The sequence below is a fragment of the Cavia porcellus genome, unplaced genomic scaffold (assembly GCF_034190915.1).
Source record: "Cavia porcellus strain 051 isolate PalLab524CR breed Dunkin Hartley unplaced genomic scaffold, mCavPor4.1 scaffold_31, whole genome shotgun sequence".
Classification (NCBI taxonomy): domain Eukaryota; kingdom Metazoa; phylum Chordata; class Mammalia; order Rodentia; family Caviidae; genus Cavia; species Cavia porcellus.
The window spans coordinates 32869654-32890187 of NW_026947514.1; the positions used below are offsets into that span (position 1 = coordinate 32869654).

The window sequence follows — 20534 nt, forward strand, 5'->3', positions numbered from 1 at the left end:
AGCCCACCAAAAAAAAAAAAAAAAAAAAAAAAAGAAACAACTGAAACTATAAATTGGGCTTTGCGCGCCGCAGCCCGGGAGAGTCAGAAAGGCGTGGGGCGCCAGGAGCAGGCGTGTGGGACTCCAGACCGGAGAGCCGGAGGCTGCGCCTTCCCCGCACCGGGACCTTCGCGACGCACCACATCCTCGCCCCTGCCCCGTGCGAGCGCCCACGATGACTACCACCCTCGTGTCTGCTACCATCTTCGACTTAAGCGAAGTTTTATGCAAGGTAAAGTGGGGCGGAGCGTTTGCTTTTTAAAAAGTCCTTTTTTTGCTTTAAAAAAAAAAAAAAAAAAAAAGAACCATCTGAAAGTTTGGGTCTTGGGAAGCAGAAGGTAAAAGGAGAATGAAGGGAGATGCTTTTCTCCCGCATTTTCCACACAGTTTGAAGGAATTTGGGCCTGTCCTCCGCAACCCTGGAGTTTCAACAGTTCTTGGCGAGTTTACATGTGAATTTGAGGATCAGAGTTTTGGAGAGGAGAGGTCTGCCAGGCGGGGATGCCGGGTAGACTGGTGAGGAGTGTGGGGAAAGTTTGGGACAAGTTTTATGTACTTAATATGCTTGTTGAGCCCGGGGTTTGCTGGTCTCCTCGGTTCTTCCGTGTGCACCTTGGGTGTGTGCGCCTGGGTTCGATTTTGCCCAGCACCATTACCAGCCTTTGGGCTTGGGGCTTGTAGAGTTTCTCGAGGAAGCCAGTCTCGAGACCATGTCGTGCTGGCCGATTTTCCCTGCTGCTTTTGGGGAGCCAGGGATTTGCGAGGAAGGAAAAGGTCGAGGGTTGTGATTCAAAAAGATGTCGCACAGTGAGTTTGCAGCGGGTCTTGCGATCTCTGCTGACTTCCTCCGCTGTAGCCGGCTGCGCCGCGAACTTTAGGTGGAAATGGGCTGACCCGTTTACCTGTGTTATGGGGCTCGGTGGCACATCGATTAGGGCGGGGGGCAGGGGACAAAATGTTTGAGTTGAAGAATCGCCTCTTGTAAGGATTACATAGAGGCCTCCTTCAGCCGGATAACTCGCCAGCCGGTATTGAAAAAAAAAAGTGTTAAATTCGTAGTGTTCTGAGAGTGTGTTTTAAAACCCGGAATGGTCTAGGGGTGTGTCATAACAAAAACCTATGGATGTTGTTAAATGTTTTCCCAGTCTTCTTCCCCCAGTTTGAAAGGGCAAAGCTGCTAGGCTACTTATAATTGCCGAAGTGTTTAGCCTTCTCTTAAACACGTCGGGTCATGTTGCTCTCTTTTCCCAGCTTGCTGCCCCTGTCGGCACAGCTTGCCAAGGCCCCAGGGCTGCAGGGTTGGGGTGCAGAGACGCGGAGGAGTTGAGGAGCAACATCAAAAAATTGGAATTTTTAGCGTCCTTCCCTCCTTTGCGCCTTCCCAAGCTCCACTAGCCCGCGCTGCGCACAGCTCCCGGCTAGTCTCCCTTCGCTTTCCTGCTCTCCCGCTCTTTGATCTATTTCTTTCTTTCCCCTCCCTCCCCCGCAGGACTTTTTAAAATGAACCTCATTGTTGGGAACCGGCTCTCCACTGGGTTTCTGTAATCCGCTCGGTGGGGTGGTTGTGGTTACAGATTCCCGATCCCCTGCTGTTGATCCTAAGGGACCAACTTTAGAATTTGCACAATGACACCCACTTGGGCCAAGAGCCAACTCCCAGGTCCCTTACTGGCGCCCTTTCCATATCTGAGGCACTATTTGGGCAGGTGACCAGGGTCCCTTTGGAACAGAACCCTGCCTGTGACAAATCAGCACACACCCCCACCCCCTCCCCCAGTCTGCTGTTGACTGCTGCGTGTGTGTTGGGGGGTTGGTCGGTGCTTTCCTCTCCTTCCCATCTGCAGCTTTGCGTTCAAGATTAAACACTGGTGCTCTTATCCAACTCTCTCTTGCAGCCAGGAGAGTGAAGGGTTAGAGTTATGGTGGGAAATGCGAGGCTGCCCAGGGTACCCCTTGCAGGAGCCTGGATCTTAGAGTTTTTAGGGATCACAACTCACTTTCCCCAATCGCAGACCAGACCTCCCTGCTGCTGCAACAAAAAAACACAGGGCTTGAAAACCTGTTGCGGAAGGAAGGGAACACTTCTGAAGGAGGAAGTTAGTCTTGGGCCAGGTTGTGGGGGAGGGGCTACCACTGAGCGGAGACTAAGAGGGGACTTGGCTGATGTTTGTCTTTTCTCTGGGTCTTACCCATTTTTGTTCAGAGACAAGAAATCTAGAGAGATCTGCCTTGTGTGAGGTATTCTGGATTGAATCTGTTTAGGAGGTAAAGAAATTATATTTTGTAGATTAAAAAAATTATACCTTTGGAGATAAGAGGGTATGAAGGTGCATTTCAGGGGTCATAACAGCCAGATGAATATATAATTTGTCACCCTGGCCCGGATTTGGGAGTTCGTTATGCATGGGGCCAAAATAAACCCAGGTGGCTGGTGTGTGCGGGAAAAGCGACAGAAGGGGGCTCACTGGGGTAGAGCTGGAGGTAGTTCCTTAGGGAAAGAGACAGCACATTGCTGTTTATGGAGGGACTGGCATTCCTGGGCACCCCTCCCTGACCTGGCGGATGTCACCTATAACCTTGCTTTCCCTCCTCTCTTCCTTCTAGGGTAACAAGATGCTCAATTACAGTACTCCCAATGCAGGGGGCTGCCTGCTGGACAGGAAGGCCGTGGGTACTCCTGCCGGAGGGGGCTTCCCTCGTAGGCACTCGGTCACCCTGCCCAGTTCCAAGTTCCATCAGAACCAGCTCCTCAGCAGCCTCAAGGGTGAGCCTGCCCCAACTCTGAGCTCTCGGGACAGCCGATTCCGAGACCGCTCTTTCTCTGAAGGGGGCGAGCGGCTGCTGCCCACCCAGAAACAGCCTGGGAGTGGCCAGGTCAACTCCAGCCGCTACAAAACGGAGTTGTGCCGCCCCTTTGAGGAAAACGGCGCCTGTAAGTACGGGGACAAGTGCCAGTTCGCACACGGCATCCACGAGCTCCGCAGCCTGACCCGCCACCCCAAGTACAAGACGGAGCTGTGCCGCACCTTCCACACCATTGGCTTTTGCCCCTACGGGCCCCGCTGCCACTTCATCCACAACGCCGAGGAGCGCCGAGCCCTGGCCGGGGCCCGGGACCTCTCCGCTGACCGTCCCCGCCTCCAGCATAGTTTTAGCTTTGCTGGGTTTCCCAGTGCCGCTGCCACCGCCGCTGCCACCGGGCTGCTGGACAGCCCCACGTCCATCACCCCACCCCCTATTCTGAGCGCCGATGACCTCCTGGGCTCACCTACCCTGCCTGATGGCACCAATAACCCCTTTGCCTTCTCCAGCCAGGAGCTGGCGACCCTCTTTGCTCCTAGTATGGGGCTGCCTGGGGGTGGCTCTCCAACCACCTTCCTTTTCCGGCCCATGTCCGAGTCCCCTCACATGTTTGACTCTCCCCCCAGCCCTCAGGATTCTCTCTCGGACCAAGAGGGCTACCTGAGCAGCTCCAGCAGTAGCCACAGTGGCTCAGACTCCCCCACTTTGGACAACTCAAGACGCCTGCCCATTTTCAGCAGACTTTCCATCTCAGATGATTAAGCCAGGGTAGGGACGGACCCCCTGCTTCTTTCACCCCTCTCATCCTACACCTACACCCTCACCAACCTACCGCCCCATTCCCCTTGACACACCCTACATTAACAAGGTTAAGCTCAGATGCCTTCCACCAGAACCTTGAAATGTCCCTTCCCTATTTCCCCACTCCCCCAACACAAGGACAAGTCAATTTGTCAGTAGCTTCTTCTGGCTTGAAACCCCCTCCCTCGATTTTTTTTTTTAGCCCACTTACCACGCATAACAGACAAGTCTCATATTTGTCCGTAGATGCCTTTTTTCTGGCTTAAGCCTTCAGTGCCAAATCACAAAAGAAAAAGCAGTAACAGTTTACAGAAGCAACTTAGTGCCTTGTAATCTAACTTTGTCACTGTGACTACATTACCTCTTCAGCGCCAGGGGGCACCCGTGGGCCTCCTGGGGCCTCTGCCCATGGGGTGGGGGGACACCCAAAACCAGCAGCTCCCTCCACTGGCGACATGACTGCACCTTCCCTTATTTCTCCCACACACTTCTTCCTCTCTTCCCAGTAGAGAGTTGTGACCCCCTTGGGAGAGTCGTTGCTGGACTTGGGTTTTTGGGGAAAACTGTCTTGACATTCAAAACCTTTTTCTTCCCAACCTGAACCCCCATTGACTAATCTTGCCTGGGTTTGTAGGTCTGCAGGAAGGAAGGCTGGAAAAGTGGATGAAGATTTTGACATAAGTGGGACTTTGTGATTTAATTTTTTCCTTTTTTTTTTAAAGTGGGGAGGAAGGGGAGGCTAGATGGACTATGAGAGACTTGATTTTGGTGCTAAAGTTCCCCAATTCATATGTGACATCTTAAAAAGAAAATAACAAAAAAAAGAGAGAAAAGCTAAAAAAACATGTAAGGGGTGAGCAGTTAATGGTATTCATTCCACATACAATATCTGTGTAAAACGATTTCCTGTAGAAGTAGCTTTAATGGTTTTGCTCTAGAATACCGTAGGTCTACCTTTAGAGCACTCACGCCATGCTTTTTTCCCTGGGTTTTAAACTTCATATAACTTTCAGAAATTGGAGAGCAAAAATTTTGCTTGTCACTGCACATCAATATAAAAAAGCTTATTTAACTTATCAAAACGTATTTATTGCCAAACTATGCTTTTTTTGTTAATTTTGTTCATATTTATCGGGATGACAAATCCATAGAATATATTCTTTTATGTTAAATTATGATCTTCATATTAATCTTAAAATTTTGTGACGTGTCTTTTCCTTTTTTTTCCACAGTTTTAATATATTATTCTTCAACAACATTTTTTTGTAACTTTACACTTTTTTGGTTATTTTATTTTAAAAAAATGAAAAATTAATTTAAAAAAATGCAAAAAACTGTTGGATTATTTATTTTAGAAATTCCCCCTTTTGTGTTGGACTGCAAATTGAGTTTCTTTCTCTTTAGGCTTTTCACAGCTAGGACTGAGAATGTATGTAAAAGTTCTGTGACAGTACAGAAGGAAAACAACTTTTTATGTATAGTTTCTAAAAGGGAAAAAAAAAGAGAAAACCCTTTGACTTCCATGTGCCCATCTCAAGACATTCCGCTCGCAGATTTGAGGTTCTGGATTCCAGGTTTGGAATTTTCCAATGTTAGTGTAAACAGAACTGGCACACAGACACATTAAGATGAATGTAATTATTATTCCTCTTGCTGGTCACTACCGTCGCTTTCTATTTCTCTTTCTTTGTGTGAATTTATTTAAAAGAAAAAAAACTTTTTGTAACGACTATTTGCAGTTTAAAAATCAATAAACCCCGTTTTTCAAGAAACACTGGTGATGGCTCTGGTTTTACGTGGCTCATGAACTGACTGTAGATTTTCCCTGGAGAAGCCCTGCACTGGTGGGACAGGCTGGTTGGTCTCCTAACTAAATACGTGGCTCCCTTCCCTAACTCTGGGAAGTCTGTTGCTTACTGAGGATGGGTGAGGCTTTGTGCTGAAGAGCCTGTCCTTGCTGCTGGGTTGCTTCAGAGAAGGCTCTGCAGTGCAATAACTTGACTGACTGAATGGCGAAGGCTGGCCTTGCCCACCTTTTAGCCTGTTTGAGGCCAACCCATCCCAGCCTGTGGTCTTCATCCCTTTGGACAGTGTTGAGGGTGGAACATGGCATGCCTGCAGACTTGTGAATTCTGTTACTGAAAGCTCAGGCTCATGTTTCCACCAGATCCTCACCTCCACGCTTGCCTCGGGGTGTCTGAGACTTGCCTGCCTGGAGAGGAGAAAGAGGATGGCATGGGCTTCAGTCATATCTGGGTTTGACTCACTTCTGTGTTTCAAGGGCCATTGATAAGAGATGGGTATTACACTGACTAACATAGGAGTCAACGATGGTTCCCATCACCTGGGGCCTAGTTACACCTCATACCATGCAAAAGAGACTGGGGTACATTTGGTTGAGAGCACCCCAGCTAGGGCCAGCTGACCACTAAGAAGTGAAATTTAACCTGAAAGAGAGGAGTTGGATCTTTTTTTTTTTTTTTTTGTCTTTCTTGATACCAAGGGTCAAACTCACAACTGCCTGCTTTCAAGGCAGGCACTTATGCGGCTGAGCTAAACCCCCAGCCCCTAAGTTGGATCTTTCTAAAATGAGGCTCTTCCTTGTGGGTAGAGGAGGGTGGGAGTTAAGCTGAATTTTTGCCTCGACCACCAGACCTTTCACAAACGTGGTCAGGTCTTTAGTAGATACCTTCCAGGCCAGGACTGTGGTACTTATACCTTCTTGTCTCTATCTGGCCTGCAGGTATCACAGGAGGTAGGGTGTAAGGTAAAAAGGGTCTATTTTCCAGGGTAGAGGCAAGTGGTGCAGGAAGGGGAAAAGCAGACCTTCCAAAAGCAGTGTCTGTCTACACGTCCCGGTTGGGCTGTGGTGGAATGTGATTCTCCTTTCTGATTATAACAACTGTTCACCTTAAGCTCATTCCCTGCAGATATACAGGAGTATATGGTGCACATCTCTTTCTAGTTAACCCTCTTGTGACCATTGAGTTCAGAGGGATCTAAGCCTGCCTTCCAGCCAGCCCTAAATCTCCTCCTTGGAGTTAGATACCAAAGATAGGCATTGACTCCAGCCTTAGAGGATAAGGTTGGTTGTGAAGGGAAGAAGAGGCTTTGTGTCATTTGGGGAAGTTAGCTGTCCCTGGGCCTTCAGCTCTTATCCCACATGTGTCCCTATGGAGAGTACCTGAGCTCAGATTTAGGCCAAACAGGCCTAGAGTCTAGACCTTACAGCCTAAGCTACTTAGGAAAGCAAATACAATCCTTTTGGGTACATTATTTTCCTAGGATAATTGAAGATGAAGGACTTTCAGCAGCCCTGCTATAGGCTGGCAGGGAGCTGAGGGTAGTGTGAGCCCAGAGATGTTAGGGGACCTCCATCTCTAAGCCCCTCCACAGTCCGCCAGGGTAGGAACCAGGCTGGAAGTGAGGCCTTCCCAGAGGGAAGTGGGGTAGGAAGAGCCAAGTCCTGCTTTGTCAGCCAAATTTCCTGGACACAGGGCATCCTCTATATCCTGGCTAGGACTCCAGGGTTGATCTGATTTGGGGACCTGCACAAGGTCCTCCCTGTGTAGGCCAAGTCTCCATGGCCTCTGGCCTTGCAACCTGTGTTTGGCTGAATGTCTTGAAGCTGTCAGAAAAATGAGCTACTGGTTGATGGCTTCCCTTTCCTGGCCTGGCTATTTCATTGTCAGGAGAAAAGTGGTGACTACCTGAGTGGCAGTGGCACTCAGGAGGGAAGGATGGCCTTTGAAGGCCAGCAGAGAATCTGGGGCAGACTTACCTTGGCTTTCGTAGTTAGTCATATCTCAAAACTTTGGTTATGAAAGTGAGGGAGGATCCTAGCAGGAAGAAGACTCCATGACATGAAGGAAGAAGACCAATGTGCATGTGCCTTGTCCAGTGACCCAATCTTGGACCTTTCAGTTGTATCCTGAAAGGTTACCATGAGGGTCAAGTGCACCGTTAGTAATGACAGCTCTTTGTGCGCTGTAGTCCTCTGAGAACTGTGCATTTTAACTCAGATGCTCATGATGACCTCATGGTGAAACTTCCATACTAACCCCATTCTACCTATGGAGAAACTGGTGGGAGGTTGGAGCAGCTCATTACCTGTCACAGTAAAAAAGTGTCAGGACTTGAACCCAAGCAGACTGGCTCCATCACTGTGTTTCACCTCTGTGCTATCTTGTATCACAGACAGACACATGGAAAATGCTGGGCATAGTCCCTGGCATACTGTAAAGAGGGTTAGTTTCCTTCTCCATTGGCCTTTGGCGGCAATTCTACAAGAGTGTGGACAGTCAGGTTGGATGATATCTGCATGCACCCCTCCCCCAAGTATCATGATCTCATGTCCTAGAAGGCCTGGATTGGCCTGTTTGGAGGAGGGGGCTGGGAGGAGGGGCAGGCTAGCCTCCTGGACTTTCCCCTTCTCTGCCTGCTGGGGGTGGTTTCTGTTAATGATCAACAGAGCAAAGGGTGCCTTAGGCGTCTTGGGGAGTTGGCCCCTTGCCCTTCTCCCCCCAGGATCTCCCACCTCTGCACGTAGCCAACCACTGAATCATGTCTGGCTGGCTTGCCTGGAATGCTACCTGAGTTCAGCAGGTGAGAAGGTGGGAGGTCTCCCTTGCTGCCCTGGGCATGGCCAATCCATGGGGTGCAGAGAGCTGGGCTGCAGGGCACACCCTTCCCTTGAGCTCAGGTCAGCACCTGAGTCCTGCCTCTTGGATAAAGCTTGGATTGCAGATAAATCTGGGTGTTCTTTGGAAAACTCCCAAATGTTACATCTGAGTTACTGTCGTGGGAAACCAGTCTGTAAGAAGCCAGGGCAGGGTGGCCCGTAAGAGACACTGTTGGCCAGTGGACCAGAATGCCACCTCCTCATTTAGGTTATTTGCACTTGTTTTGAAATGTTGGCAAAGCTCTAATCTCAAGGTACAGGGCTGTAAGTGACGACTGTACCTGTTCTATCAGCTTGGGGTTTGACAAAAATAAACACTAGCTATGGCTAAACCTAGCATAGTTTTCTGTGCTATTCTGACTCCCAGTTGTACCTCAAGGAGGAGGAGCCCTGACCACCCAGGGCTGACTTGGTTTTTTTTGCCTCTACTATTCCAGGGTAAACAGTTGCTTTTGAAGTCAGAGGGACCTGGGTTTAAGCCCCTGTTTGGTCAAGGTCACTCTATGCTCTTATACCAGAGATTTAGTAAGTAATATAAAATAATTTCCCATTTGTAAAATGGGATGATGATGTTGAAGAAGAGGAGGAAGGGGGGGAGAGGAGAGAAAAAAGGGAGGAAGAAGTAGGAGAAGGAGGAAAAGAGGAAGAAGGAGATAAGTATACCAGGCTATACCGTGTTGCAGTCAGCCAATGAAAAATTACTGATGTACAACAACAACAGAGATGAATTGCAAAAACAAAGTTCATTGAAAGAAATCAGCCACAGAGAACACGTATTCTGTGAGTCCATCTGTCCAAAGTCCCAAATCAGTTCACAAAGTTAGATTTCCATGAGAAGATACAGCATGTATATACAATTCACTAAGCTGTTCAGGAAAAATGTGGCACTTCACTGTACTTAAGTTACACTGCAAAACTAAAAGCCCACAGTGTTGGTGTGAGTGTCAAATAATATGCATAAAGGCAAAGAAAGGAATCCAGTAGGGACCTGGCCTATTATAGGAATTTAAACTGTGGCTGATTTTTATAACACTGACTGGAGGATACGGATGGTCCCCCCTATTCATGAGAGAATGGGCTCAGAGTAGGTGAGTGATTTATCCCAGGAGTGGGATTTCCTCATAGAGATGTGAATCCTTGCATAGTTCCCTCTACTGTGAACTGCACCTTGTGAGCAGGTGTTGCTTCTACAGGAAAACAGAATTCACAGTGATCCAGGTATACCTGAGTTAATCATCCATGTCAGAAAAGTTTTTCTCTTTGCAGAGTCAAAAGAACTCTATAACAAGTTAGTACCCTCTCAAATTTTGTAGGTGGTAAAGGGAACCTGGGAAATTGGTGTCTGGGGAAACTCTAAGGGGTGTAGCCTTTTGTCACGCGGTCAAGTTTAACGTGCCTGTCAGCCAGGCATGATGGCACATGCCTGTAGTCCCAGCAATCGGGAGGTTGAGGCAAGTGGATCATTGCAAGTTTGAGACTAGCCTGGGATACAAAGTGAACTCAGGGCCACCCTGAACTGCATAGTGAGACCCTGTCTCAAAAAGATAAAAAATAAACAACTCTCCCCTAAAAACACAGTATCTGGGAATGTGTGTTATCACTGGTTCTATTTCCCACGTGGGGAAGGTTAGGCTCAGGGAGGCCACCGTTCCCAATTACATGGCTGGCCCTATAGCAAGTAGCTAAGGGCCTAGGGCTGTCTGAGTCCAGCACCAAGCTCAGTCCCCACCTGGTACAGGTGACAATATCAAATGGCATCACTCTTCTTTGGGGATTATAGTCCTAGAGGACACCGTTTTCTCTCAGCTCATCCTTCCCTGAGATCCCTCTATCCTAAATGGCCACCCACTCTGGGTCGTGAGCAGAGGCTGGCCTTATCTTTTGTCTCTTTTATAAAGTGGGGCAGGTCAGGTGTGACTCAGTGACAGCCACTGTACTGAGTCCACTGGCAGGCGCAGCAGCTGCACCAAAACCCAAATTCCTATGTTGACTGAGTTGCCACGTGGCTAGTGGTAGAAGGAACCCTATTTCATCTCTTAGAGGGTGGTTGTGTTGCCTACCAAGCAATCTGGAAGCACAAGGTAATGAAGCAGTTATTTAAGGGCTCCACCAATTCCTTTCTAATTGGCCATCTCGTGCAGCTACCAAAAGTCCCCCCAACTGCCTTGAGCTGGGTTGGGGAGGCCTTGGGCTTCTTTCTTCCCTTGTTCCAGTCTACAGGCCTCAGGGGCTCTGGAGGCAGCCAGGTAGTTAGTTCTGTCAGAATTTTGGACTAGGTAAAATAATTTTGGCCACTAGCATTGTGCAGCTGTTGGTTGGGTTTGGAGCCTATGCTGCCTCCTCCTGGATGGAGCCTGATGCATTAAACTCAGATATGCATGCCAACTCACAAGGGACTTTCTGTGCAGTCAGGTGTTCTGGAAATTTTCTGGTGTGTGGGACCTCAGTGAAAACGAATCAGGGAGCTGGGCTGTCTCTTCGTACATGTGCACCATCACTGGAGGGCTGGGAGTCCATCCCCATACAAAGGCAAGCCAAGGCAAGACACTGGAGCAGCCACCGGCCCAGTGACAGCCTGGTTTGGGAACCAAAAGTGACCACTCCTGCCATAGTTATCATTGATGGCCCTAGATAGTCACTTCCTACTTCTGGTCTTCATTTCCTTGTCAATGAAATACTGGGATTGGGCCAGAAAATTCTTGTAAAGTTCATGAATATCTTAGAAAGCAAAATACACATATTTTCCTTTATTGAGAATGTTGAAGTTCCTTTTCCATGCCAAAGGATGGGAAGCTTACAGTGTAGACATTGTAAAATTCAACTAGAGCTATAGTCAGAAGGGAGGTGGTGTGTTAATGATGTCAGGTGACTCACAGATGAGTCCAGGACTAAAAATTGGCAGTCTGAACACCCTTTGAAGTGATGATTTTAAGCACTTTTATGAACTGTAGGTTGGATGAGAACATGTAAGTCATCCACTTGGTATGCTGTATTTCGCCAAACACTATTTCACATTAAAACACTGAAACAAACTGTCTTCTTTGAGGACTATGCCTTGTATTTGAATACACTGCCCTGCATCTAGGAGCTGACTGGTTTCTATGACATTCAGAGAAGGAGTTACAGAAGTTGGAAGGTCCAGACAGAGAGATTTGGCTTGGTCCAGGGAAAATCATTTTAACAAGCTGGCCTTTGGAGGAGGTGAGTTTCCTGTTGTTGGGAATGGTCAAACAACCTAGGTGAAGCCACCCCAACCTGGACAGGGACTCTGCAGAGTGACTCCCAGACGCCCCACCCACAGCCACCCCTCTTTCTCCCTTCCCATTGTACCCTTCTGGTTTCATATTTTGATACTTAAGTCTCTGAAAGTTCCATGTTCACTTCACTCTTTACTCATTTGTCAGTGTCTCATGGAACTTGAGGATACTGTAGGTCAGGGAGGCAGGGCTCCCTGTTTGATTTCCTGTCAAGACTCATGGCATTTAGCACATGCTTGACAAATGCCGAATGGATGGATCTTGCCACTAGTCTAACTTCATAATGTCTAGGAGCCCATCGTTCTAGGGGACCAAGTCCTTCAAAAGCCTGGCTGTAGATGTGCAGGGGCCATGGTGTCCCTGGTAAAGCCAGGGGAAAGGATCAGGCCTGTGGTCTGTCACTGGCTGTGTGTCCTTGAGTGCGTCATTTAACCTTTGGGGGTCTCAGTTGCTTCATTGCAAGAGGAGATTTGGATTTGGTCATCTTCCAGGCCTTCCCAGCTGGACTACTTTGGGATTTGAGTGCTCTATGTTTGCACTCACTGCTCTGTTCTCAAACTGTTTGTTCAACTCTTTTCTATTATGGGTTCTAGACCTATTAAAACAGAATAGGGAGGCCAAGAGTAAATAAAGTGCAAATGAATCACTACATTCTGCAAAACAAATTGTGAGGACTACAGCTAGACTCCAAGAAAGCTGTCTAATGAATTAATCACCAGTAATATAGATTTTTCAATGCAGGCATAATTAACAATTGAGGGTTTTTTTTAGCAGCCTAACAGTGTGCTCAGTCACAACAAACCTAATATAGTCATCCATCACAATCCTAGAGGGCTGATTTCAGGAGATCTCTGTTGATACTAAAATCTGCAGATGCTCAAGTCTCTTATATAAAATGGCGCAGGATTTCCATATAATCTACACACATTTTCCTACATACTTTTTTGTTGTCATTGTGTTTTTGAGACAGAGTCTCGCTATGTATTCTAGGCTGGCATTGGATTCACTATGTAACCTACACTGGTATCAAACTCATGGCAATCCACCTGACTCAAGAACTGGGATTACAGGTGTAGGCCACCATGCCCAGCTTCCTTTACATTTTAAATCATCTTTACATTACTTATAATATCCAGTACAATGCACATGCTGTGTGAGTAGTTGTTAAACTTTATCATTTAGAGTAATGACGAAAAAGAACCTATACATCTTTAGTACAAGTGGAAGTTTTTGGAATATTTTCCACACGGAGTTGGTTGAATCCGAGGACTCAGAACCTGAGAATAAAGAAAGCTGACTCTTTCCTCTGATTTTAAGCATATTTTGGATTCACTTGATACTTCTTTCTTCTTTCTGGCCTCTCCAGGAGATGGCTGAAGAGCCCAGATATTTCTGTTTCCGAGTCCTGTGAGAACACTGAAACAATTCTTGCAGGATTGCACCTTGGGACTGGTGTGTGTTGATGTGGGAGGCATACAGATGGTTACACTTTATGTTGTTAGGTAAGTTTTGTTGTTAAACACATACTTCTCTTTCTACATGTTCCTAGAAGAGGTCTCTTCTACATTCTGAAGCGTTACTCAAACACCGCCCACAAGAACAACACATGCAAAATTATCTTTGGAATGAATTGGTCAACACATACACAGGCACTGGGGAAGATACAGTGTGAAAGGTGCCGCATAGTTCAAAAGGGCATAGAGTGTGATCCTCATTCATAAAGTTTCCATTTGAGTTGAGAGACAAGACACAAAGTAATGAAACTATCAATTAACCAGACTGGATTTTGGACCAGATAGTATTATGTATATGGACCCAATAAAATACTAAGTTGAGAGTGGATAATTAGAGGGTAGTTCAGCTTGTGATGTCCTGCTAATTGGCTGGCACACTTAACTGCCAAGGAGCCGGAGGAAGCTCAGGCCAGCACCTGTTCAGAGAGAGAGAGGTTTGCCCAGCTCTGGGGTGTCTGAGGAACCCTCTTACTACCCAGAGCCACAGGAGCCAAATGAGAATGATGCTTCCAGAGCTGAGCCTCTCCACGGGCCCCGTCGTGAAGAATACAGAGACTGACCGAGGCGGGGAAAGATTGGTCTCAAGGTCGTTGCCTGTGGGTTTAGCCAGACCACAGACCATTAAAATGTGCTGTGCTCTGCCCAGCATTTCTAAGAATTTTAGGGCAATGTTTAAAAAGTCAGTGTTTAAATAATAGTTGAGCTTTTGGTGTTTCTTGAAAAATTGGGACATCTGGCCTCAGAAAGTTTATCTTTCTTTTACCATCAGCTATATGGCTCTAAGTAGCAGATCTACCTATTTATGTATGTATGTATCTATATGCTGGGGTTAGGCCCTTCTGTTTGCCCTGGTCCCCACCACACTCCCTAGAATCTCCTGAATGTTCTATTCCTCTAATAGTAGAAAAATATTTTCTGTACTTGAATATTTGTCAAAACATGAAATATAAAAAGCCTTGGAGCCTAGGCAGCTGTGTATTTTACAAAGAATAATTAGGAAAAAGCCTGTAACTGTATACATGCACAATATTGAAAGAATTAGTCTACTGGCCTCACCAATGTCCATTCCCCGCTGGGTCCTGGGCTGGCCCCATGGCAGGTTATATAACAGACAGGTGTCACCTTAAGAAAAGTCCTTCTAGCTGAGACTGACTCAGGGCTTATATGTGGCAGGTGTTAACTCACTTAACTTTGTAACAACCAACTGTGCTATTATTCCTTGCTGCTTAGAGGAGGAAACAGGTGCAGCGGAGTTAACCACCATGCCCAAGATCACACAGCTCCTTGTGGGCGGAGACAGGATTTGAATGCAGGCCTGCCTTCCCCCAGAACCCACGCTCACTTTTGCTCCTTTTGTTTCTGACCTGGGGTAATGCATAGGTTCTCTGTCTCTCTCTCTCTCTCTCTCTCTCTCTCTCTCTCTCTCTCTCTCTCTCTCTCTGTCTCTGTCTCTGTCTCTGTCTCTCTCTTTCTGTCTCTCTCTCCACCAGATTATAAGCTACATGAAAAGCAAGGTCTTGGCCTTTCCCACCCTCTGCTCTGCTGTATGCAAATATAGCAGTGCATGGCATGTCACAGGCACTCAGTAAATAACTCTAGATGTATGTGCTGGTCTGAGAGCCTTGGCAATGCTGATCTGGTGTCTCTGAATACTGAGGCCTGCAGTGGGGTTGGGCCTTGGCCAGATCTGGGCAGGAGAAGAGCGACAGGTGGGGAGAACCCCATTGCTCCATGCTTTTCTGTCCTGAGTCTTGCTCTTTCTCTTTTCTAAGACTTTCTTCTTCCACAATGAAGAGCATGAAATGAAACAGTAAATTGGAAAATGAAAGAAACAGCAGGAACTGTTTACAAAGACAGCTAGTGGAGGAAACTGTTCTTCAAACAACACACTGGGCTGTGGGGGTGTTTGTGCCCGAGGCAGTGGCAGGGGGCTCATGGACAGTGTCTTCACAGCAGGTTCCTGGGTGTGTTGGGAGAAGCATCGAAAACTTGCAGCACGGGGCTTGAAGTAGTTGTGGTTGGTAGCCTGCCTCTGGTGCCCACCTTCCTTAGTTGCTTAGAAGCAAACCGGGAATGAAGATTTGATAGGTGAGCCCAGGAAGAACCAATACATGAGCCAAGCAGTGAGTCAGAAGAAGGAAGGTGGTCAGTCCTTATCCTAATCCTTATCACATCACTCATTGCCTTGGATGGCTGACCTTTGATACTGTGGGAAAGATGTGGGAACCAGGGATGGACACATGCCTCAGGGGCAACATACACCAGGGACAGGGAGCCTGGACTATTGAGACTCTGCATGCATGGATTGAAGGCTGCTTGGCATTGTGTATGAGCTGTGAGGGGGCTAGAGAGAGCTGGCAGGGGCTAGTGGTTGCAATTGGACAGACAAGCACCAAAATGGTAAGGACAGAGGGACATGGGTTGTACCAAATTCATCTGTAGCCCTCTTCTGTCTACACAGACTGGGCATCAGGACCAGAGCCCTGGGTGCTTTGCAGAAGAACTATATCTGTGCCGTATCAGGCTTTTGCTGGGTAACAAACCACACCGCAAAATTAGTGTGTAATAACCATGTATTTAGCTTACAATTTAATAGGTGGGCGATTTGATCTGGGCTGAGCTGGATGAGTCTCAGCATGGCTTATTTGCCCATCTGTGGTCAGCTGCCATGGGCACCAGGGCGGGCTGGTCTAAGATGGCCTTGATCATATCAGCTATCTCCATTCTACATGGCCCCTCGACCTCCAGCAGTGAGGCTTGGTCTCCTTTTCATGGAAGCAGCAGTGCTTCAAGAGAATGTGCAGGTGGGGATCCTGGAGGACAGGCTTGGAATCAGCATATCTCTTCCATCAAATTCTGTTGGCCAAAGCAAGCCATCAGACCAGCCCCCATTCAAGGAGTGAAAAAATGGAGTTCTGTATCTCCATGGCAGCAGCTGTGGAGTCCTATTTGGGGGGACAGACACAGGAAGAAGAATACTCAGCCATTTTTGCAAATAATCTACCACATGCCCATGCCCCAAGGCATCTTGTGATCTGGTGGACAATCAAAACCAGTGTTTGTCCTACTATTTTAGACATCGTAGGAGTCAGGAGCTGTCTGGCTCGAGTGTGGGAAAGTCTCTGACCCACAATACCTCCTTCACTGATGCTTTCTGTTAGATTTCATCCTTCCCTTTGGTCATGTATTTTAAGAAAGCAGTTATTTCTAAAGGACAGTATATTATGTCAGTACTTTTTGAGTCTGTGAGTCTATGTGAGTAAGAAGAGCATCAAAGAACTGATTTGAGAGTTAAGCCAGGTCAAGGGCATATAATTTGTATTTTAGCAATTTTTTTTTTCTAGAACTGATGATTGGATCCAGGGCCTCAGGCGTGCCAGGCAAATGCCCAGTTACAATCTCAGGCCCTTTTACCTTTGCTGTTAAGGCATCAAGGCCACAGTGATTGCAATGGAAGCCCCTCCCTCCAGGCCAGGAGGCAGAGACATTCTGGGAGAACCTCTGCATGTGAAGCCCGCTGTGAACCTAGCAGGCAGAGTTCAAATGCTCACATGTCTGGATTGCTTGGTGTAAGGAACCCTCACCCGTGGTGCTCGGGACACACCTTGGAAGCCAGAGGGCCTTCCTTCCTGCATCTGTACCATCCTCTTCTTTGGGAATGGCTCTCGATCCCTTTGCTCCTTACAGCAGCCTGGGTTTGGGAAATGGAGACTGTGAGCTCCTGGGGAATTTGCCCAAGGTTATGGAGGGAGTGAAGGGAAGAAATTGAATCTTTTAATTCTAGACTTTTCTTTAATAGTTAAAATTGTGATTTCATTTATTTACATAAATACTCAGAAGTAGGTAGATTTGGTGATCTTATCATAAGACGGCATATAATTTTTAAAAATTGAATTTGGAGAGTTTGTCATCCTTACAAGTATTATATGCTTTTAGAATTTTCTAGCCACCCCTTTCAAGGAATTAACCCCAAGTCTTTTTTTTTTTTTTTTTTTTTGTCTTTTTCATTTTTATCGGTACCAGGGATCGAACTCACGACTGCCTGCTTGCAAGTTGCAAGGCAGGCGCTTATGCCGCTGAGCTAAATCCCCAGCCCCATAACCCCAAGTCTTTTTTCTTACCTCCTTGGCCAGCGAAAATTTCCCAGCTCGGTGGCCCCCATAGCCTCTCCTCCTCCCCTGACACCACAGTGTCCTAGCATTCACCCAGCTCCGGGTGACTGGCGCAGAGGGGATGACAGCAGGCTTGGGAAACCACAAGGTCAACAAACCCATGTCCCTCTGGGGTCAATTTCCCTCAGAGAATTGATGAGGGACAATAATCCTGCAGCTATATTTATATACTGAGTAGTAGAAAATACATTTTGAAGAGTAACACTTCTTTTTTTATCTTTCCAATTAATGCAAAGAAATTCTTGTTTGCAGAATCTATTTCCGAAAACAGCCCTGGATCTCCTAGAGATGACTCAGTTCCCTGAGAAGGCAGTGGGGGCATTTGCAGAAACAGAGCCCTCATTATGGGAATAGCTCCCTGAGTATCCCCAGGCACCCCAGGACAGTGGACTGTGCTGAAGCTTCTTCCGTCATGAGATAACTTTTCTCTTTCATATGTGACTGCCAGGTTACACACCCTGCTAGTGGCTCTTGTAGTGGTAGCAGCAAGGACCTACTCTGTGCCAGGAGTGGGACTGGAATGACAGGCAGGCAGGTGAGGTACTTAAGTGTATACCCAGGTGCCTACCTCACATAAGCAGGGCCTGAGAGTGATGCCTGGTCCTTTGTGAACACCGTTGTCACTTTGGTCCTACCCTGGCTCTGTATCTGTTTTGTCATATAATCTTTGATATTGCTTATCTTTACAAATGGGCTAAACCTGAATCACAGAGTGGTTATGTCCCAGGTAGCACAGCTGACTCCTGCCCAAGACTGGGGGACACTGACATTATCTCATTGGATTTCACAACATCCCGAGAAATAATTGCCCCTATATTGTATTGGTTCGTGCGAGCCAACTGCTGAATTCTCAGGCACTTTGTGAGTCAGTTGTTAAACACAGCCATTGTTAACTATGAAATCATACAAATGTACAATTAATTAAATCAATTATACTGAGAGCAAATGCAATAAAGATCCCAAACTCCACTTCCTAATTCTGCTTCTCCTGTGCTCCCTGTCTAAGAGCAAGGCAGAATAGCTGCTACATTGGAGCAAAAATCTCTTCTCTGCCAGGCAGGACAAGGCGGGCTCCTCCCTGCCCCAACCGGAAGCCACTTCTTCCGGTCATTCTCCAGGGCGGATATGTTGTAGGAAACAGCCACTAAGGCTGCGAGGAAGAAAAACACCCGCTTCCCATGCTCCCAACATCGGCAATAGACAGCTCTAGGCTTGAGTTCCCTTTGACCTTTGTCTGGGCCCCAGGGGAAATGGCTTCTTGAGGGGGTAACAGGGGCTCCGTAGCCCACTGGCCAAGAGGATTTGAGGAGAGAACTTTGTACACTGAGGCTAGGGAAAGCAGCTGGTCTACAAGAGTTAAATGTGGCTTTGGGAACCATATGGATCTAGCACCTAAACTCTTGCCTCTCTCTACCTCTTATAATGTGTGTGACCTCAGTTAAGGCATTTAGCTGCTCCACACCTCACCATTTCCATCTGTAAAATGGGAGAATGTCTACCTTATGGAGTTGTGGCATAAAAATAAAAAAGAATGCACATGAAGCATTCTAAGACATGAATGGTGAAAGGATTGGAATCAATGCTAGTGAGTGAATACCAATAGCAGTTATGTGCCAGGCACTGGTTAGGGTAGAAGGTTCCCACACGGGTGGGCAGAACGCCTTTCTCCAGGACTCTCCAGATAAGGTGGTAAGATGGATGGTAGTGGTGCTGTGGCAGCAGTGTTGGGGGAAGCATGGAGCACAGGGCCCTAAATTGCCCTGCCCAGCCTCCTGCTGAATAGCATTTCCTAAGACCTGTGAGCAGCCATGGGTATGATCCAATCTCTCTCTTCTCAGAAGCGACACTAACAGGCCTAAAATGTTCAGTGATAACAAGTAAGAAGACACTTGGACCCACGTAGAAGAAATAAATGGTGGCGGGAGAGGCCTTTCTTCAGATTGGCTGATGCCTGCAGGAAAGGGCTTCCAGGAGGGCCTGCGGTTCCTCTCCACCTTGTTTTAGCAAAGTGAAGGAGAGGAGGGGCGGGACTGGAGTTTCCTTCTGCCCCATGAAGAGGCACCGTGGGACCCCTGCTCCTCTGTTTCCCCCTCAGCAGGCTGACTCTGCTCACCTGCTCGGGCCCAGGGCTGAGCATCCCCCTAGCCCGTCCCAATGGGTCCCTAAAGCCAAGATGGCGACCAATAGTGTCCTTAATCACACCTAAAAGGCATGCTGGGAATATGCAGGAAACCATTTTCCAGGGTAAGAAACTGGCCTTCGTCACACATCTAGCCTGTCCTGCCTTGGGCTTCTCACTGAGTCATGTTGAGGAAACTGTTTCCGGCAGGCTTTGGAGAGGGCAGGAGGCCCTCCCTGACCAATCTGCCCACCAGTCAGGCCCTAGCCGGTGGGGTCCTCTTGCCTGCTTGGAGGTGAGCAGGGACTGAGGGCTCCCAGCCTACCTTTGTCACTGGACCTCCTCTCACAAATTTATTTGCTGCAGAAGCTGAGGTAGCAGCCCCAAGGCTGCAGTGGGTGTGGTGTGGGTTAGTGTTTGGGGGACACAGGCTCTTGGCAGCTGTGCCATTGCACTCTACCGAGAGGCGCCCTTTCTCCCCACCCATGAACAGATAATCCACGATAAGGAGGATAAAGGACACTCCATGATGACACACTATTGAGACTTATGTCATGGTCTTGTGACATTACCAAGTACTTGTTTTTAACTTCAGAGGAAGTAGGAAATGGATGAAATGACACTTTGTACAACCCATTTCTCCACACTTAGGGCTACACCTGTGTCTCCATGGTCCAGGGGGTCTCTTCTCATCAAGGAGGTGCTTTCTCCTCCTGCATCTCCATGTCACAGATCTCAATATTTTCAGACAGCCACTCTTTTTGGAAGGAATAGGCTGAATCCATCTCTGCTCCTGGCATGGGGTTGGGAGGCAGGAAGGGAGCAAAGCGGTAATCACAGGTGTAAATTGTGAGGTCAGAAAGGCTGGGGTTCAGTCTTAACATTGCCCCTTTGTTTCCTGTGTGTGAGGTGCTCGCTGGGCCTCAACTGTCTCCTCTGTGAAGTGGGAGTAACAGTGCCTGTCCTCATGGAGAGATCAGATGGGTTAAATGAGGTGGTACGCTGGTGGCAGCAACTTGGAGAGGAGAGCTCAGCTGGGAGGTATGGGTACTTCTTGAGGTGTGACCCTGGGGAAGCCTCCTGAGCTGCAGACGTGCTGGTGCAGTGAGGATCTCATTCCCATCCCACATTTACAACTGCCATGAGTTA

At 47.6% G+C, this 20534-nt stretch overlaps 1 protein-coding gene across 2 annotated transcripts; it reads left to right on the top strand.

The window, feature by feature from the left end:
• Nucleotides 1–63: 63 nt before the first annotated feature.
• Nucleotides 64–5414, top strand: Zfp36l1 (ZFP36 ring finger protein like 1). Of its 2 annotated transcripts, none has more exons than XM_003472373.5 (2): nucleotides 64–271; nucleotides 2644–5414. In XM_003472373.5, exons 1-2 carry the CDS (start codon nucleotides 215–217, stop codon nucleotides 3601–3603), a joined length of 1017 nt encoding a protein of 338 aa, XP_003472421.1. In that variant the 5' UTR covers nucleotides 64–214; the 3' UTR covers nucleotides 3604–5414. The 2 variants fall into 2 exon arrangements, with proteins under 2 accessions (XP_003472421.1, XP_063097203.1); XM_063241133.1 differs by lacking the exon at nucleotides 64–271 and adding an exon at nucleotides 287–2304.
• The last annotated feature ends 15120 nt before the right edge of the window (nucleotides 5415–20534 follow it).

What these genes read in the sequence shown, in the direction of transcription:
- Zfp36l1 (XM_003472373.5), top strand. Translation starts at nt 215, where the DNA reads ATGACTACCACCCTCGTGTCTGCTACCATCTTCGACTTAAGCGAAGTT. An exon ending in TAAGCGAAGTTTTATGCAAG is followed by an intron (nt 272 to 2,643) that starts GTAAAGTGGGGC and finishes TCTTCCTTCTAG; the next exon opens with GGTAACAAGATGCTCAATTA.